The 18757-nt window shown below is 51.2% G+C and overlaps 1 protein-coding gene across 1 annotated transcript in view; it reads right to left on the bottom strand.

Annotated features, from left to right (window-relative positions):
• Window positions 1–12083: 12083 nt before the first annotated feature.
• Dap (death associated protein) overlaps window positions 12084–18757 on the bottom strand; it is a 58003-nt gene continuing 51329 nt past the window's right edge. The window contains exons 3-4 of the mRNA XM_027943879.2: window positions 13755–13797; window positions 12084–12495 (exon numbers count right to left, since the gene is read on the bottom strand). Of these exons, the coding sequence (XP_027799680.1) occupies window positions 12382–12495; window positions 13755–13797 (157 nt within the window). The 3' untranslated portion in view covers window positions 12084–12381. The remainder of the gene's footprint in view (window positions 12496–13754; window positions 13798–18757) is intronic.

Genomic DNA, 18757 nt, shown 5'->3' with positions numbered 1-18757 from the left:
ATTTAGCATTATTTTTGCTGATTTTTTTAAGGTTTGCTATGTATTTGGGGAATTGAACCCAGGGGTTAATTCCCACCTGTTGTATGCATTTCCCTCATTTACCACTCATTCTTATGATACCTTTTGTATGTAAGATTGATTTAAATCAAATTTGTCAAGCTTTTTTTATATTTACATTTTGTGTTTCTCTAAGAAGGCCCTTTCTACCCCAAGTCAGCAGTTTAATTTTTCTATAGTTTCTTCTAATGATTTATAGGCATGTAGTTTTTTTCTTTTTAGCTCAAAGAATTAAACACACTTCATCATTTAGGTTAATTTTTAAATTTTTTGTTTTAATTAGTTGTATATGACAGTAGAATGCATTTATGCACTTTGATATATCATACATAAATGGGGTATAATTTCTCACTTTTCTGATTGTGCATGCTGTAGAATCACATCAGTCATGCAGTCATGTGTATACATACAGTAATAATGTCTGTTGCATTCTACTATCTTTTCTATTCCACACCCCCTCCCCTCCCTTCATTCCTCTCTACCTAAAGTCACTCTATTCTTCTCTAGTGCCCCCCCCCCACCTTATTGTGAATTAGTTTATTTTTGATGGGACTTGAAATAATTAGTTCCTATTTACTTGGGAGTTTTGCTCTGATCTTAAGAAGTCTAAAGTCCAACTCATTAAACATCATAATACTACATGATTTTTAAGGAAGGACCCAAATAGGTGATTTCCTCTTTAACTTTAGGGTAGAATCGTAATTGGAGGTAATTGGTGCTTGCTTATGAAATAGTCAATGATGTATTTGGTGGGTGGAAATACTAAATTAGAAGTTAACAGACGAGGAATGGACCTTGTAAAGCAGCCTGAGAACTGGGACATGAAAAGTGAGAGGGGGAGGCGGAGGAGGAAGACGGTGGTCTTGTCTCTGGTTTCTGGCTGGATACTTGGGGGCCTGGAAGCACTAAGCTCCCCGCTGCAAGCTGGGAGTGAGGTGGGTAGACATAGGCCAGCACTTCCCTGGGGGTTCACCCTGTCCAGTGGCCTTGGGAGGAGTGTGTGTGCCTGCCGAGTGTGGTCAGGAATGTCCGTGGAGGCTTCTGCATGCAGGCGCCCTTGCCCTTGGTTCACCACAGAGCTTCTGTGGCCACTGGCTCGCAGGTCATGCCTGCTGTGTGCCTGGGTGAGGACTGGGCAGGTTTCCAGCCAGGGCCATGAAAGGCAGTCCTGAGCCTCCAGTCTGCCCACAGCTGTCAGTGCAAATTGCTCAGGTAGATCGTCAGCTTGCAGCCGGTGGCTCCGTGACCCTGGGGGTCACTGCCCCTGCAGCAGGGTTGGCCAGATGGGTCTCTGCGCAGTGTGGAGAGTGCCCAGAGGGCCACGGGCAGGGCAGACACCCCTGCCCACCCACCCATGCTGCATGCTGCTTGTTGCCCTACTGTGTTCAACTCTGCATTGCTCTCTAAAAATTAACAGAAACTGAACAAAAGTGGAATGTTTTCCTAGCTAGAAAAAAATATGTGAATAAAACTCAAGTCCACCTTGATATTTCAGAAGCGTGATTTTAAAAAAACAAGAATATCAAGAAATTAGCTGCAAGGAGATGACTTTACCTTGTCTTTACCCCCTACTAAGACAGAAGCCTGGTCAGTGTCACAGCTGGGTGAGAGTCTGGATAGGGACTGGGTTCACAGACCATGGTGAGGAAGCCATTTCCCTATAGTGGAAAGGGGACTGTCCTCATTTCCAGGACAAAGGAGTCCATCAGGGAAGCCACTCAACAGCCTGGGCTCACTATGGCCAATCTGGATCCTGCAAAGGGATCTGCTCTGGCCCCCCGCTACCCTTTCTTCCCCACGATGCAGCCCTGACCTGTCACAGCCTTGGGTGACCAAGTGCAGGTGCCGATGAGAGGCCCTTCCTGACCCCATCCTACCGGCATGGCCTCCCCGTGCATGATGCATTCTCCCCCCTTGAATCAGATGCAGTGTCTTCTTGGGGTGACAGGAATAGGTCAGAGGCGGGAAATGCCACACCTGTCCTCTTCCTATCCCTGGCTCTATAGGTGCTGGGTCTGAATGCCCCATCCTCATACTGAGCCCTGAGAGCAGGACTCCACTCGCTGTCCCAGTCCTGGACTCAGGACTAGGAGGCCCTTGAGACACTGTGGCAACCTCCACATTCTTCCGGATTAATCCTCCATTACCCGAACCAGTGGTCTTCAAACGGTGATCCCAGCAGTATCAACACACCCAGAAAACTGTCAGAAATGTGTGTTCTTGGGCCCCACCTGGATCCCTTGGGTTGCTACAGCAAACCACCACAACTTGGATGACTTGAAACAACAGAAATGTATTTTCTCACTGTTCTGGAGGCCAGAAGTTCAACGAACCACATTCCCTCAGAAGCCCTTGGGGAGGGTCCCTTCTTGCCTCTGCCAGCTTAAATGGCTGCTCATGATCCTTAGCCTTCCTTCGCCTGTGGCCAGGTTGCTCCCATGTGTTCCTGTCACCTGTGTCTGAATTTCCCTTTTCTAGTCATTGGATTAGCATCACCCTACCTGAATGGGATCATGTTTTAACCGTATTACATGTTTTAGGTCCCTATTTCCAAATAAGCTCACATGGGTACCAGGGGTTAGGACTTGAATGAAATTTGTGGGGACACCACCACCCCAGGATACTGACTCAGAGCCTGGAGATCTCTTGTCCCCTTCATGCCCAGTGGATGCGAATCTGAGTGCCTTCCTTGCCTGGACTAATTCTCATCCACCTGTGGGTGAGGGAGGGATTCCTACCTGGGTTGTGAGTGGAGCACACAGCACTGGACAGATGACAGCAGCAGATAGAACCACAAATGCTCACAGTCTGGGCGAGAAAGACCCTGCAGGCCACAATGGACCACATGAGGAGCCAGTGGCAGAGGGCATGCCAGGAGGTGGGCACCCCCTAGTTTCTGCAAGAAGATGTGACTGGCATTTTGGGAAATTGCAGGGATTAGCAGGCCCTGTGTCTGGTCGTGGGACAGGAAGACTGCTGCTATTTGTCCACAAGCTGAGTGGGGGATGGAACTTGTGGTTGGACCATAACGGTCTCTCCTGGTTCTACCAGCTGTCGAGGAGGCACGCGATGTTAACTTTAGGTTCAGGTCTTACACCATATTAATTGGTAGAATGTACCTCAAATCCTTCACCTGTCATTGGCTGCCATCCGGGTCCGAGCTCCGGTCCTCCCAGGCAGAAAACCATGAATCTGACCCTGCTGCCCTCCAGCTCAAAACCTGCCACTCCTTTCTGCTGCACCTAGAGAAAGACCCAGCCTCCTTCCCTGGCCTTGAGGTGGGCGGGGAGCAGCCTGCTGTGCTCCCTGTGTCGGGGATGTCTTGAAGACGAGAGGGGCTCCTTCTCCCAGCAGATTTGTGCTGCTCCCTGCGACACAGGTCTGCCCGGTCCTAGCTCTGCTCTCCTTAGGTCCTCTCCTGGACACCCAGCTAAAGCTCAACTCAGTCTTTCTGCCATCTCACGTGTTCCCTGTGGCACTCTGCGTGTTGTCCTATCTGGCCTCCACCCCACACCTAGCAAAACCTCCTAGGGAGCTGGAGCCCCATCTTTCTCCTTCCCAGCTTCTAGAGCAGGGCTTGCACCACAGCGTTGCTCCATTTCAACTATGTGTTGCAGGACAGGTGTCCTGGCTTTCTGCTGAGCTGGGGCCATGAGCTGAGTCCAGCTCCCATCCCCTAAGGGGCAGCTTGGACCACAGAGGGCAGAGGCCATGGGTCAGCTCTGCCCGCTACTGGCCATGGGGTCCTGGGGGCAAGTCGCTGAACTTCTCAGTGTCCATTTCAGCATGGACCGTTCCCAGTTTTAGGGTTTTCATGATGTAATTAATTGACATAGAGATCATAGTAAGGTCTTAACAAGTTGGTGGCCACTGAACGGTGGTGTCCTACCTTCTTCTGTCTGACTCCAGACTAAATAATGGACTTCCTTAGACCCCAGGGATGACCACAGAGACATCCACCTCTTGAGCCAGGCTCCCAGGTAAGTGAGTGGAGATTGAAACACGGCCCCCCTCCCACACCCACCTGCTCACCTTCGTCAGTTCCAAAGCCTCCTTGACCACACACAGGCCACATTCATGGCTTCCTGCGTCTTTTTATCCCAAGATTAAAGATGGATCACAGCTTGTGCCTGCACCAAGTGTACTTGGTGTTCTCAGGGCTAAAGCCCCTGCATCCCACAGCAGGGCAGGAGCAAGGAGGGGGTCTTGTGACCCTTTGTGCTTCTACCTGGAAGCCTCTTGAATGCCAGACAGGGCGGCACCCCCTCCCAGCTTGGGCTGTGTAGCTTCTGACCCACACTTTTGAGCTTTGTCCTTCCCAGGAGCAAGCCCCCTTCAGGAGGTGAGCAGAGGCTGCCCCTGTTTGGAGCAGTCACTGGCCTCCCCACGTCTTCTGTTCAGGGGTCAGAAATGGCCTGCTACCTGTTGGCCTGGGCAGAGCGACTGTCCTACCAAACCCCTCTCCAGACTTTGCAGATGAGGCCATGTTGATGGAGGTGCTGGCATTTACTAGGGGGATGTTGAATGACAATGGAAATCAGCTAAATCATCTCAGAAAAGATGGCAATGTAGAAAATACTGGCTTTATTAGACCCAGCCTGGCTCTTTTCCCAGAAAAGCATACGGGGAAGAAGATGCTTGGCTTGCTTAATTAAACCAGATGACAACGGACATATCCTAAGCTATGTGCCGAAAGTCTTTGGAGACAGACTGATGGGTTTGATCCTGGCTGCATGCTTTCCTTGTGATCCTGCTTTGTGCGTGAATCAGTGAACACTGAATGCCAGTGCCTGTGCTACAGAGGGCTCACCTCAGCAGATTCTGTGCCCAATGCCTTGACTGATGGTCCTGGGGGTTCCCCATGTCTTCCCTGCCTCCCTGCCCTCCAGGTGATCAAGAGCATCTCTCGAGGCCCCCAGTGAAGCCTGACACAGGGAAGAGAAGCACAGTACTGGCTTCAGCAGGGTGACACATATTTTAAGTCCTTCTGAGTTCTAACAATGTCCATAAACGTCTCCCCAGGGAGAATCAGGCCAACCTGCTCAGCCGCAGGCCCTGTATGAACTCCGGTGAGCTGCTCTGAACTACGCATGGTCTTCAGGCAGGTAGAGAGGGGTCCTTGGTTCCTTGCTCCCCGGTGCAATCATGTTCCCAAAGAATCTACGTTCCACCTTGCCATGTGTGCTGTGGGGTCCTTCACACAGGGACAGTGTCCTGAACGGTCTCGGCCAATAGCTTTCCAGTTGTGGTGAGAGGGAGGCGAGTGTCTGCCAGGAGGAGTCATTATCTCCCCGGAGCCCTGTGTGCATCAGGAGTCTTGCCCCTGGACCTCCCAGGAGAAGAAGGACAATTCTCTCACCTGCCCTCCCATAACCCACCACTTAGAACTGGGAGAAAAGCTTAGACCTATTGCAAGAGTGGTCCTGAGCTCTGGCCCTGCAGATCCTCAGGGGTGGAGCCTGGACTGGCGTCTAGACATGGAGACTGTAGCCAACAGAACAAGTGTCTAATTTTTTTGATCTTTCTTTTATCATTCATCGGCAAATAAAACTTAACGCTACTTTCTTAAAGAAGTTGATTTCCTTAAAGAAGCATAGGCTGTTTTGGGAAACCAGGGCTAAAAAATGCATGTTCAGTCTCACTAAGCCACAGGCCACTGCCCCTGGTTTCCCTGTACCCTCCATCAACTAATTGGATCCCCCACGAGGGGATCTAATGTGGGATCCCTTACCTAGACCAAGCACAGAGGGTGATGTCCTCCTGATCCTCGAGGGCCTGAGGTGGCCCATGGGGCCATCTGATACTCAGGTCTTCATTTCTGTTTTGCAAAAGGATTGGGGGTCCAGAGTTAGCCAAACTGCAAGGTGTGGGGGCACAGTCCCCAAGACGTGCTCACTTCTGATGAAATAGTATCATCAGATGCTGGGGGGGGGGTTTTCTCCAAACTGTCCTCAGCTCCAGTAATTTCCTAGAAGGACTCAAGAACTCAGGGAAAGCCACATACTCATGGGTCACCCCTCAGCGCTGAGGGCTATGTACAGACCCCACACTTGGACTCCACTACTGAGTGAGTATGAGGAGGGTGGGAGCACTCTCCCTGAGCACCCCCGGCTCTGCACCCCTGGTGACGGCAGCAAGAACTTGTGGAGGGGCCGTCTGGTAGGGATGGTGCCAGAAGACAGGATGGAGACCAGGCCACAGTCCCTGTCTGAAGACAACTCTCCCTGCACGAGCTTCTTTCATGCTGCTGTTCTACAGGGTGACACTCATTTTCCTCTTTAGCCATGTGTCCCTTCACCGTGTGTCCTGATAACTTTGAGGTTAATCAGCTCAAGGCACTCACGGTTCATGGTAGAAAATAGGCTGCAATCATTTGGAAAGAGGTTTCCAGACCTTTCTTTGAGAAAAATTTAAATGGCTGAAAGCCTGGATGCCCTGGATGGGTGTGCAGGGGAAGCCACCAAGGACATTTATCTCTGCTCTTCTTTGCATCAGTGTCTGAGAAAACAGTCATTATGCTGAGAACCACTGAATGCTCTCCTGAAGGAACAGATCTGCTCCACCTAAAGTTTCCCACTGCATCCCACCTTTGTGTAAAACAGATTCCCCTCCATAAAGTCTGCATCTCAGCGATTTGCTGTTTTCTGCTCCAGGGACTGAAAACCCACGCAAGCTTGAGCTACTTCAGCCACCACCACTGACCGCGCCCTCACCGTGGGAACACGTATTGCTTGTTTTCAAGAATCCAGGTTGGGGGCATTGGCCTTTGCTTGTTTAATGGATGCCCTCATTCTGTGTAGAAGGACGTCCATGCATGGGGGGACATTGGGTAACACCTCTGCCCTCTGTGCACTAGATGCCACTAACTGGCCCCCCTCCTTCCTGTGCCAACTAGTTCTGACAACCAAAAATATCTCCAGACTTTGCCCAAATTCCCTGGGCAGCAGCATCGCCCCCAGATGAATACCACTGCTCCAGGGATGATGAACATTGTCGTTATTGTTCCAATTGTGTTCCGTGTTCTCTGTGAGAGGAACATCTGCAGGTTTGGGGTAATTTTCACAGGAAACTGAGCCCTTATGCTACAAAATGTTGGACTTTCTCTTTGAAGTGACCAGTGGCATTGCAGAATGACAATGTTGAAATGTAATCAAAAAGCTGTTTAGCGCTTGTGGGTAGAGTCCCAATCCTCCAGATTATATTAGTTCATAATATCAGATAGTGTTGGGTCTTTTCTGGTTGACAAATTGGATTTTTTTTTAAAGCAAGGCAGTTGGATTTATAATATTTAGGATTAAAGGGGAGAATGAGGGGAAAATTATTTTCTCTTGCCCTTAACTGAATTTTAGAGAGTCTGTTTGGAAGAGCAAGATCAATGTTAGGCAGAATGTGTGAAGACACCTCATTAGGACGGATGTAAAAACAGACTTAAGATGCTTGGAGACTCAAAGAACAATGACCTGTAATGGACTCTTTAATACATTTTTTTTAGTTGTAGATGGACAGAATACCTTTATTTTACTTATTTTATGTGGTGTAGAGGATCAAACTCAGTACCTCACACATACAAGGCAAGCACTTCACCACTGAGCCACACCCCCAGCCCTGCAATGCACTCTTTGCTCAATTTTATGTGTCAACTTGGCTGGTCCGTAGAGCCCAGATATTTGGTTAAACATTGTTCTAGATGTTTCTGCAAGGGTGTTTTTGGATGTGGTTTACATTTAAATTGAAGACCTTTGTGTAAAACAGATTCCCCTCCATAAAGTGGTGGACCTCCTCCAATCTATTGAAGGTCTGAACAGAACAAAACCCGCACCCGCTGCCTGAGCAACAGGGGATTCTGCAGAAGAGAGCCCCAAGACTTCACTGCAACACATTTCTTCCCGGGCTGCCAGCCTGCCAGCCCACCCTGCAAATAGAGAATTTGCCCAGTCTCCATAAGATCATGAGCCAATTCTTTAAAAAAGTTTGTGTGTGTGTGTGTGTGTGTATGTGTGTGTGTGTGTGTGTGTGTAGTCACATGCCACTAAGGACAGGGATACGTTCTGAGAAATGCATCCTTAGGTGATTTTGTTATCTGCAAACACCTTAGAATGTACTACACAAACCAAGATGGCGGCCACATCCCTATGCAATAGAGTCTTATAGGCCTACCACTGTATATGTGGCCTGTTGTGGAACAAAACATTGCTGTGAGGTACATGACTGTCTATCTACAACATCTTATTATTTCAGGTTCTCCAGAGAACCCTGACTAATATAACCATTCCGAGGACATTTCAGGTACTCAAAGTTTCATGGTTTGCCACCGTCACCCACTCACCTCCCTGTTCTTCAGGAGCATATGGTTATAGAGGCCTCCTGGGAGTGTTACGAAATGCCTGGGGTTTTGTTTTGTTTTGTTTTTATCCTGCAGAGGCCAGCAGGATGCCAAGTCTTGGGGGAAAAAACTTTACTTTGAGTTTGTAAAAAGAAGCATTTAACCAGCGCAGCATCTGTGGAGTCAGGAAATATGCAGAACAGTGGAAGAACACCATGGGCTGTCCAGGCAGGAGGCAGATGTTCTGAAAATAATTAATTCATTACAAACCTGCTAGGTCAACAATATCTGCCTTTCCCCACAGTCCCTGCCCGTTCTCTGGCTGTCTGAGCTCAAGGCTCCTCCCGCCCAGGCTGTGCCCTCCCCTTGGCTGGAGGTCACTCCCATGTCTCCATTGCCAGGGCTCTTGAAAATGCTGGGCACATCTCACCCTGTAGCTTTGCGGCCGTGTGCGCATGGGTGCTTACCTGACGCCTGAACCTGGGCTTAGGGAAGAGCCAGGACTGGTTGCATAGTTCTGTGCGAGTGTTTGTGCCCTTCCAGTCAATATTCGAGCTTGTGACACAAGACTTGATCCTCTGGCCCATGACCTTGCACCAGCCCACCCTGTTGGTAACCACGCCTAAGTGAAGTGGATTTTTTTTCCTCCAAGGTCTGTCTCCGGTCACTGTTGGAGGAAGTCCTAAGATTGGCTGGAACAACTCCACTTGCGGTCCATTCTACTCTCAGTTCAGTCTTTCAAGGCTCAGCCAGTTTTGAACCACCTTCAGCTGGCCCTGTGTGGTGCATGCTCTCATCTTCTCCTTGCCTCTTCTGCAGAATGAGAGGCTTTGCCGAGAGGCTGAGTTTGTGCTTCTGCAATGGGTGCCATTAGCTGTCCTCTTCCTGACCTCAACACCATTTCCCTGTGTCCACATCTGCTTCTGTCCCCCTCATCTTCCCCTCAAGGGGAGGCTCATGAGCTATGGGAACCAGGGGCAGACAGCTCTCTGTAAAGGGGGGGGCATCTGCCCCTTTGCGCCCCCTTCTAGTCTTCTCTCTCCACTCCTGAAGATGGCTCTGCTTGGTGACCAGTGGCACTGCCATGAACTGAGCATGGCAGGTGCAGTGATGGAAAGGTGATTTACTAAAGGAACAATTAATGGACTGGTGTGGCCAGGAATTTAGCAAGAGGTTGGTGCCCTGGGTTGACTAGTGTCCTCCTCCCAAAATATTCAAGCACTGACTCCCACTGCCTGTAGATGTGACCTCATTTGGAAGTAGGGTTTTTGCATTTGTAATTGGTGAAGATGATGTCACATTGGATCAGAGAAGGCACAAATCTAATGACCGGTGTCCTTTGGGACATTTGGACATAGACACACAGAGAAGGGGATGGCCATGTGACTGCAGAGTCTGAGATGAGATTTATGTTTATATTGCTCTGAGCCAGAAAATGGCAAAGGTGGCGGCTGCCTGAAGCTTGATGGTGGGAAGGAGCCCCTCTTGTGCCTTCAGAGGGAGGACAGATGTCCTGCCAGCACCTCGACTTTCAACATCCAGACTCCAGAATGGGCAGAGGACGCGGTTCTGTTGTTTGGAGCCACTCAGTTTGTGGCTCTATTATGGCAGCAGCAGGGAACCAATGCAGGGACAATGGTATTTCTCAGTGCCAGGGAAACCCCCGGGGTCAGTCCCGTCCATGTCTGATGTGTGTGTGGTGCTTCCATCCACCACTGCGTATTGATGGAGAGTATCGACTGCCCCATGATACAAAATGAGCAAGACCCTCAGCCCTGTCCCCAGGAGGCAGGACACCCACATACAAACAGCAGCTTCCAGAGGCAGCAGGATGTGAGGGAGAGGGCTGTAGGGAGTTGCACTGTGTGATAACGGCCACACCCAAGCTTGGTCCATCCTGACCTTGCAGCTTCCAGGGAGAAAATTCCAGGGGTCCCTCCCAGCTCAAACTCAGACTTGGTCCTGCACCTCTGGGTTGTCTGCCTCCTGGTCTCCTCTGGGAGGCCTTCTCATGCAGGCAGATGTTTGGCATATAACAAAGAACCAGCTACCGACCACCACCTCTAGGCTTACTATGAGTGATTCTCTTTAAAATCTGTTCCCAATGGGCCTGCTCAGCACAGGGCCAGCCCAGTTGCTGGGCCCAAGTAATACATTTCCACCAACTATATTAAGCTTTTCCATGTTTTGCCAATCTCAGTAGATGATCATGCTCCAGTTGCCAGGTGTTCAACAGTTCAGATCTGTGACTGGGAAATGATTTTTTGAAAATATTCATCACGTATGCACATTTGTATTTCTACTGAAACCACCTGGCAGCCCCAGGAAAATGTAAAAGGGAATCTCTGAGATGTGAGAGAAACAAGCCATGAGAATTGATGCGGGAGCTTTATTAGAATCTCTATTATTCTTGCAGTCGGCGATTGATAAACTCATTCAGAAAAGCACTTGCTTTCAGGGATCTAGAGTCCACAGTCGCGTGTGCAATCTAGCTTGGAGTTTATGGAACGTGCCTCTGGAAAAACTGGCGTGCCTCTGGCGGCAGGAGGTCCTTTCAACAAGACAGGGGCAGGCTGCTCCTGTGGCGTGTTCCATGGCAGTACTGCCAGCCAGGCCTGGGTCTCCAGAGACGCCCTCTGTTCATACCTACGTTTCAGCGATTAAGAAATATGAAATCGGCAACGTGGGCCTTGAGGGTTATGCCCTGGCATCCCAGGAAACCAATGCTGCCCATCAATGTGGTGCTGGGCTTCTCCCCCAGGGAAGAGGACAAGCTGACCTGACCAGCTTGCCTTGGTTTTTGCCACCTGACACACAAGCCTGGAGAAGGTACCAGAAAGGCTGGTCACATGAAGGATGCCCACAGTGCCACCTGGACCTGCAGCAGACTCCACTGCTGGTGGGTGGGACGGTCAGGCACACCCTCTCCTGAGCAGCGCTCCAGAAGCTTCTAATGTCTGCTTTTTTGGAAAAGCAGAGCACACCATAGCCTCAAGACAAGGACTAATTTAGAGCATCTGGGAGCAGGAGACACGTGTAGAAACTGCACAATCTGATGTGCCCAAGTGAGGGTGGGTGCGGGCGGATGTGTGCCTGGGTAGGAGGGATTCTGGTCTCAGGGAGACAGACCACGCTCAGGGGGACGTGGTGATCCCTGGGGAGGCAAAGGGCAGGCCTCGACCCCGTCTCTCATGCTTTCAACTCTTGAGTGAAGCACCCCAGAGCTACCTGTGTCCTCCTCCACCCTGGAAGGTGGTCACCTCCAGGCCAGAGCAGCCCTAGAGGTGACTGCTGAACCTTGAGGTCTGTCTCCTTCTTCCCAGAGCCTGGACTGAGACGATCTCACTGGGCAAGTGCTGCTGGGATCCCCCTGCCCACGACCTCAGCACAATGGCCTCTGGAAATAAAGAGCCTTTTCAGAGCCGACCGCTTTCCTTTGAGTCCTGTGATGCTTGGGCACCTTGTACTGAGACCCTTGTTGCCCAGGGGGGGATTCAGTGTCAGGTGCCTGCTCAAAGACCCTCCCTGAGACCTGCCAGTCCAGCCCTTATGTCATACCCTCCCGTGGCCATGCAGACTGTTACGTTTTTACTAAAAAGCATGAAATGGTTGTGCTTTTCCTTAACCTTATTGAATCTTGCCACACTGTGCCCTCTTGTTCTCAGGACCACAGGCAGGACTCCAGAACACCGCGAAGACAGAGTTAGGCTAAAGGGTGAAGGACTTCATTTTACTTGGGTCTCAGCAAATTCTGCTAATGGCACTTCTGGGGGAGGGTGCGAGGATCTTTCAATGACATCCCACCAAGACTCCTAGAACACATTTGGGGTTTGAATGTTTCTAATTTTAAATATGGAAATTTAAGACAAAGGAAGGGGTGCTTGGCTTTGTCTTAGATTTCCCAGGTTGAGCAGCTCTTGGAGAAGGTGCTGGGTCTCCACTGGGGAGGTCACAGGGAAGTGAAGCCAGGTCTGCTGGGGTGTCGGGGTGCAGGTGCTCCTTCACTTGCGAGGCTGCTGGATGTGCTGGGTCCTGGGGGAAGGGTGCTTGTCTATGGAGGCGTGAGGCTTCTGGTGAGCCACCTGTGCAGCCGCTGGGGGGAAGTCCTTGTCACCCTGTCGGAGACACAAATGAGCCACTGTGAAAGGGTGGGCTAGGTGCCAGGGCCCCACACCCAGCGTCCACTGGTTTCCTGCAGGGAAAGCAGAGGCTGAGGGGCAATGGGGCAGTGACCTCTCAGCAGCGAGGAGCCCCTCTCCTGTGGCTGGGGGCCAAGGCTCTCAGGGGGCCTCAGGACCAGGGGCCGGGGGGGAGGGCAGCACAGAGACTGTTAGCTGGCTCTGCCCCAGGCCACGAGACAGATGCACAGCAGGACTCGCTCTGCCCTGAGCTGGGTGCTGGCAGCTTCCCCTGCTAGGTCTTTGTGATCATCCACATTAGGGGCGAAAGGACCAAAACCTGAGCCTCAGATTTGCCATCATGGCTGTGGGCTAGGCCTGGGTGCTGGTGGGGAAGGAAAGGCACAGGAGAAGGGGCCTGGCTGTTTTCCAGGGGTTGGGGGTTCAGTTGGCTTCTTGCACCAACAGCGGGCTATGACGGGGCTGTGCTTGGTGGAGCCTGGCCACGGGGTGGCCTCACATTTGTGCTGGTGTGGCAGACATATCTGTCTGTCCCAGGGTGTCTGGATGGCTGTGGCTACAGCTCCATCACAGAGCTGTCCTCACTAGTGGCCCTTTCTTCAGGCATGGCGGGATCAGGACCTGGATGTGTGGAGAGCAGCAGAGCCCAGGTGGCACTATGGACAGAGCCTGCAGACAGGCAGAGTGTAGTCTCCCAGATGAGGGGGATTCGAAGGGTTAGGGTGCAACTGAACCATGGGTTTAACTCAGCAGAGGGCAGAAGAAAGAGCCATCGCTAGGACATAGTGGACGACGTAGCTATGTGCCACTAAAGCTATTCATGGACACCAAGTTGTATTTCTTAAATTCTCTTATGTCGTGACATGATTCTTATGTTGATGTTTAAAGTCATTTAAAAATGTGAGAACACTTTTAGCTGAGGTCACTGAAGAACGCCTGCCCCGGGGCATGGTTTCTGGAGCCCTGGCTGTCTGCAGAGGGCAGGGGCAGAGGCAGGTGGTCCCTGACCACGGGGCAGTCAGGTCCCCCTCTGCGGCAGAAATGTGCTGCACGAAGGAAACGGGACAAAAAAGAAAGTAACAGGCCCTGGGTGGGTGGGGGGGGAGGGGGTGCGCAGCGCTGCGGGTTAGTCTAGGAGGGGTTCCCAAGAACCAGCATTGGGAGGCGGTGCGATGCTCCCATCTGATGCACGGCGTGGGTGCTGCAGGTGCCGCAGGGCGGGCCGGTGAGCTTACCCGGGCGATGACTCCCGAGATGAACACGGTTGGCTTAGGCGGGCTGGAAAACAAGGAGGGAAAGGCGGGTTTAACAGGCAGGCCACAGAAGGCGACATGCAGCTGGAACGACGGAGGCTTCGGGACTGAAGAGGCCCAAGGAGGATGGGAGCAGACCCCTCCCTGGGTGCTGGTGTCCACAAGCACTAGGTGGTGGGGCTCTAAGTCTGAAGGCCCTTTGGAAAGGCTACTAGGAAGCTTTGCTCTGAAGTGAGTCCAAGCAAAGAGTGAGAGAGGAAAACAGGTGGCAGAAGACACAGCCCCAAAGAACTTCTTTTGGCTTGTTTTTCGGTCAGTCCTCAAGTTCTCACTGTGAGGAAGCTGGGCAGTTCTGATTTGGTGGGATTGTGGAAACAGGGAAGTAGCTTGGCTCTGGGGTGAATTTCCCTCCCTCTCCACCAGGGGCTTCCCTGCCCAGTGTCCCCATGGAGTCCATGAGTTCCAGAAACTTCTAACCAGTGAGACCCCAAAACCGATGCAAATTCCTGGCACCTGTGGACCACCAAGCATCATGGACTCAAGGTTCTTATGATGGCAGCTGTCACTTTTTCACCTGTAAATTAATACCCATCTTCCCAAACTGTCAACGGTATTGAGAGGGCAGAATATGGCACCCTAGTAGCATATGAACCTTCACGAAGAGGAGACAAACCAAAGAGTGTTGGTGATGACCACTGTTAACATGCGGTCCCTGTCTGTGGACAGATGCACATGCTTTTCTTAATAATTTGAACCTCCAGCTGCCCTGGGAGCCTCTCAATGAGATGGTCCCATCATGGCTGCTTAGTGGCCTTCAGACTTAGGGCTGAAGCAGAACTTAGCAGTAGGAATGACCCCAGTCCAGTCATCCCAGGGCTGTCTGCGGGAGCACCCACAGGAGGCCACTCCTCGGGCCTCTAGCCCAGCCAACACACCCCTGCCCACCTGCTGAGGTTTAGCTGCCCTTTGGCTCTTACTCATTAAGGGAGATAGTCAGTGAAACTGTAAGGAACTCAGAGTAAAGAACATGCTCTGACAACAATCAGGTGACAGTGGAGAGGGAGGTTCCATGGGTGCAGCTGCGCTGGGTACGGCCAGCTTTGTGTTATGTTCTGCACAATGTGGCTAGTTAGGCTTCAGGAGGGAATTTCTGGATCATTATACCTAAATTGATGGACACTTCTGGGTTAGGGAAGAGAGGAGGGGACAGATAACAGGGTTCCCACAGCAGTGGCCTCCCACAGGGTGGGGATAGCCCTTTGGAAAGGAATCCGGAAATGGTAAATATTAAGCACCACAAATAATTCAAATTTTCATATTGAATTATCATTAAATATTTTTAAATGAGTAAATACTGATGAATAAAGAAGTAAAAATTCAAGTATCACCTTTCAAGCCTACTTTGGGGATATATGTCTTAAAATGTACACTGCCTATCTGTGTGCATCCAGATCACACATGATGGGTGCCCGTCGGTAGTGATGGGCATGCATCAAGAGCATCACGCAAGCTCTCCCGTCACCGGAGCCCACCGGGGCTCCAGGGAGTCAAGTGGACTGGAGGGAGGGCAGGTGTGTGCACAGTGTCTGCCATAGTGGCTCAGGAAGTGGCTGCAGCCACACCAACCTGTGTTTCAGTGTTGTAGCCATGGCAGGCCCTGTTCACCCTGTTGGGGTTGGTGTTTGAGACTGAGGAGTGGTCGGCGTGACTCAGGGTCTGATGGCCACAGTTGAAGGGATGAAGTACAGAAAGGGTGTGGACCTAACTTATGTGCTCCCCTGAGGGCTGATTCTGGTCTGTAGCAGGGACAGTGATGGGATTGGGGGATGAGCTGTGTGCAGAGCAGACTTTGGGTGTGACCTAAACACTGTACATTCTGTTAGACTAGCAGGCTCAAGGGTAGGGCATCAGTAACGCCTCCAAGGCTCCATCCTGCGTTGCTCTTCTCCAGTGCCTCTGTTTGGTGCCAGTCAGAAATAAAGTAGTGAAAGAAATGAGGCTAATTTCTGCGAATGAGGCATGATCGCAGGCAAGGCTTTTACCTTAAGATGATACTTCAAAAATTAAGAATCGTGCTTGCACGTGCAGAGCCTTCTAGTCACGAGGAGGAGACTGGGGGGAAGTTTAAACAAGGACCCCTGGTAAAGAGTCGGGTGCACCGCTGTGCTTGGGAAACACTGGAACATTAGATTCCATCAGGGCCCGTGCCCAGGGTAACCTACTTTCCAGGTTCTATACAGTGTGAGAGCTGCTTTGAGGATATATGTAATCTGATGAGATCGTTCTGACAGGTGTTGTTTTGAAGATGCACCATTATTCTCTCTCAGGAAACGGAGACAGGGAAGACTGTCTTCCCTTGTTCCCCGCACCCTCAGGCCTTGGCAGTCTCACCCAACACACTCACTGAACTCCAAGGCACTGCGAGTCAGTCAGTCTGGATTGGAGTCCTGGGGACACTTCCCAACATCAGCAGGAACTGAAGCTGTGCCCCGTGGGGACGAGGCAGTGCTGAGCCTGGTCCCGTGTCTCACCTGATAATGACCACATCAAACCCTCAACAGGGTCACTGGTCTTGACTGGTCTTCCCTGTTCCTTATTCTCTAAATTTCCTTGGTGAACAAAGCTTGGCATTTTATGGACCCGCAGGCAGACAGGATGAAGTGCCAGCCCTCGCCACCCCAGACAGGATTCTGCACAGCAGGGAGGGTTCACTGCCCTTCCGACTGGTCAGCCTGTCCTTCCCAAGCATGCTGATAAGGACTGGGGTCGGGGTGCTACCCTGTGAGAGGATTTGGGGAGGGGGAGATGCACACCATGCACGCATGCACATCAGTAAGCCTGGAAACCCAGGCGCAGCACAGGTCCTAGGGAAGGCCGAGATGGCGGCACGGGCAGAACCATTTTCAGGTTAGTAGTTTTGACATGGGTTCATTTTCTGCAAATGCTTTTTCCTATTCACATGGACACCTGCTAAAAGAGCCAGTGGAGGTGTTTCTTGGAAAAATGCAAAGCCCTCCATCACCCCAAACAGGATTCTACATAGCAGGGAGGGTTCACCTCTCCATTTTCCAGATAAGGATGATAAATCAGAGATGGTCAATAATTTTCCTGAAAGCTATACAATAGCTAAGTGCTGGGAGCCAGACTTGGGACAAAGGCCATCCAGGGTACATGAGTGTGGCCAGGAGCCCACCCCCTCATTTTAAGGGACCTCAAATTATAGGTCTGTCTTCTATGATTTAGAGTGCAGATAGTCATCTAAATGCAATATAAGAGTCTCTTGTTCAACCAGCTAGTACATTAAGTCTATCTAAACATTCATTTTCTAATGTGAAATGAAGTTTTTTTCTTAAAAACTATCATTTATGTCTGTAGCACTTAATTGGAATGCAGAATACTTCTGTTCACCTGAGTCTCCTCAGCAGGTGTGATTTCTATTTGAAGGAGGAAACGGAGGGTCAGAGGGCGTTGTAAATGTGTTCAAGGTCCCAGGGGCAGAGCTAGGGGACTCTCAGGCCACACTCTACCCACCTCATAGGTCTCTGTTCCCAGGCTTCAGGAATACAGTGCTTTCCTAACTGACCAGTCAAGATGCAGTGGTCAGGTTCACATGGAAGGACAGGAGGAAAGGTGGCAAACCCACACCTTCCAGGTGGGCCCTGCTGTCAGACATCTATGTTCAAATCTGAGTCTGCCAGGAACCAGCTGGTGGGTAGGTGCTTAGCCTTTCTGAGGCCAGGTTTCCTCCTCTGTGGAATGGGCTAGCGCAGACTCTACCACACCAGGTGACTGTATGCTTATGAGTACACACACACACACACACACACACACACACACTGCTTAGCACACAGAAAGCACTCCATCAATGTTAGCTGTGGATGGTGATGATGACAATGACAACACCACCCCACCTGTCCCATGCACACTGCCGTGCACATTCATGACGGGTCCAGCTTTGCTTCACTGTGGATCCTACGGCCAGGGGTGGTTACTGCTTATTGGAACAGAAGGGTTTCCAAAGTAAGCAAAGAAAGGGCCTTGCAATCGCTGGACTGGACGTGAGGAAAATCTCTCCAGGCCCTTCCTCTGTTTGGCTTGAGGGTTTGACATGGTTTAGGCAGCAACTTAGCTTCCGAGCCCACTGAAGACAAGAAGAAACAAATGCAAGTGGCATGGTGGCCGAGCACCCTGAGAGCTGCCGGGGGCCCTGGGGAAGAGGGCTGGAGGAGAGGGTGAGGGGCCTTCAGGGACGGGCCACTAGCTCCTCCTCCACTCCCACTTCCGATGCAGCCCATGAAACAGGGACAGAAGGAACACCACCACTGTTGACAGTGGTCAGTGGTGCATAGTGCCATCGAGGGCTGGGAAGGGGCCCATCATGTGCCACTTCCCTCACTTCCTGGTACAGAAGTAGTCAGTATTCAGAAAGGATACTCCCCTAAAATCTCCCTGCAAGTCCAAGTTGCCCAGTGAGCCAGGGGCGGGGTATGAAGCTGTGTGCAGAGTCTCGATTGCACTTTCTAGAGCAAAGCCTCTCAGTTCCATGGAAAGGTCTAGTTCACCAGCAGCACCTTGGGAGGAGCGTCAGGCTGCTCCAAGACCGGGAAGCCCCTGAGGGTATCTGTGCCATGTCAACAGAGGGGGAGAGGCTGCTGTCATACCAGATCCAGTCCTACTAATGGACACTCCCAGTGTGTTCCCGCCTGCTGGTGGGTCAGGCGGGTGAGCACCGGCTGGAAAGAATGTGATCATCTCTGTGGGGGCTTCAATTGACAGCACCGTGTCCTCCTCTGCCCCAGGCAGAACAGATGGGGACGATTAAAGTCCACCAAGGACTCCAAGTGCCTCTCCACAGTGGAGGTGCTGAGCGCCTAGGGCAAGGAGCAGGCACCTGCTGTGGGAGTCCATGCAGACCCAGGCATGGCCACTGAGCTCTGCATGTGTGCACATGAGTGTGCATATCTGTGTAAGAGAACAGAGAGCTC

Source organism: Marmota flaviventris, chromosome 5 (assembly GCF_047511675.1).
Source record: "Marmota flaviventris isolate mMarFla1 chromosome 5, mMarFla1.hap1, whole genome shotgun sequence".
Classification (NCBI taxonomy): Eukaryota; Metazoa; Chordata; class Mammalia; order Rodentia; family Sciuridae; genus Marmota; species Marmota flaviventris.
Note: the sequence above shows the minus strand (reverse complement) of the source record. Positions and strands in the feature narration are given on the sequence as shown.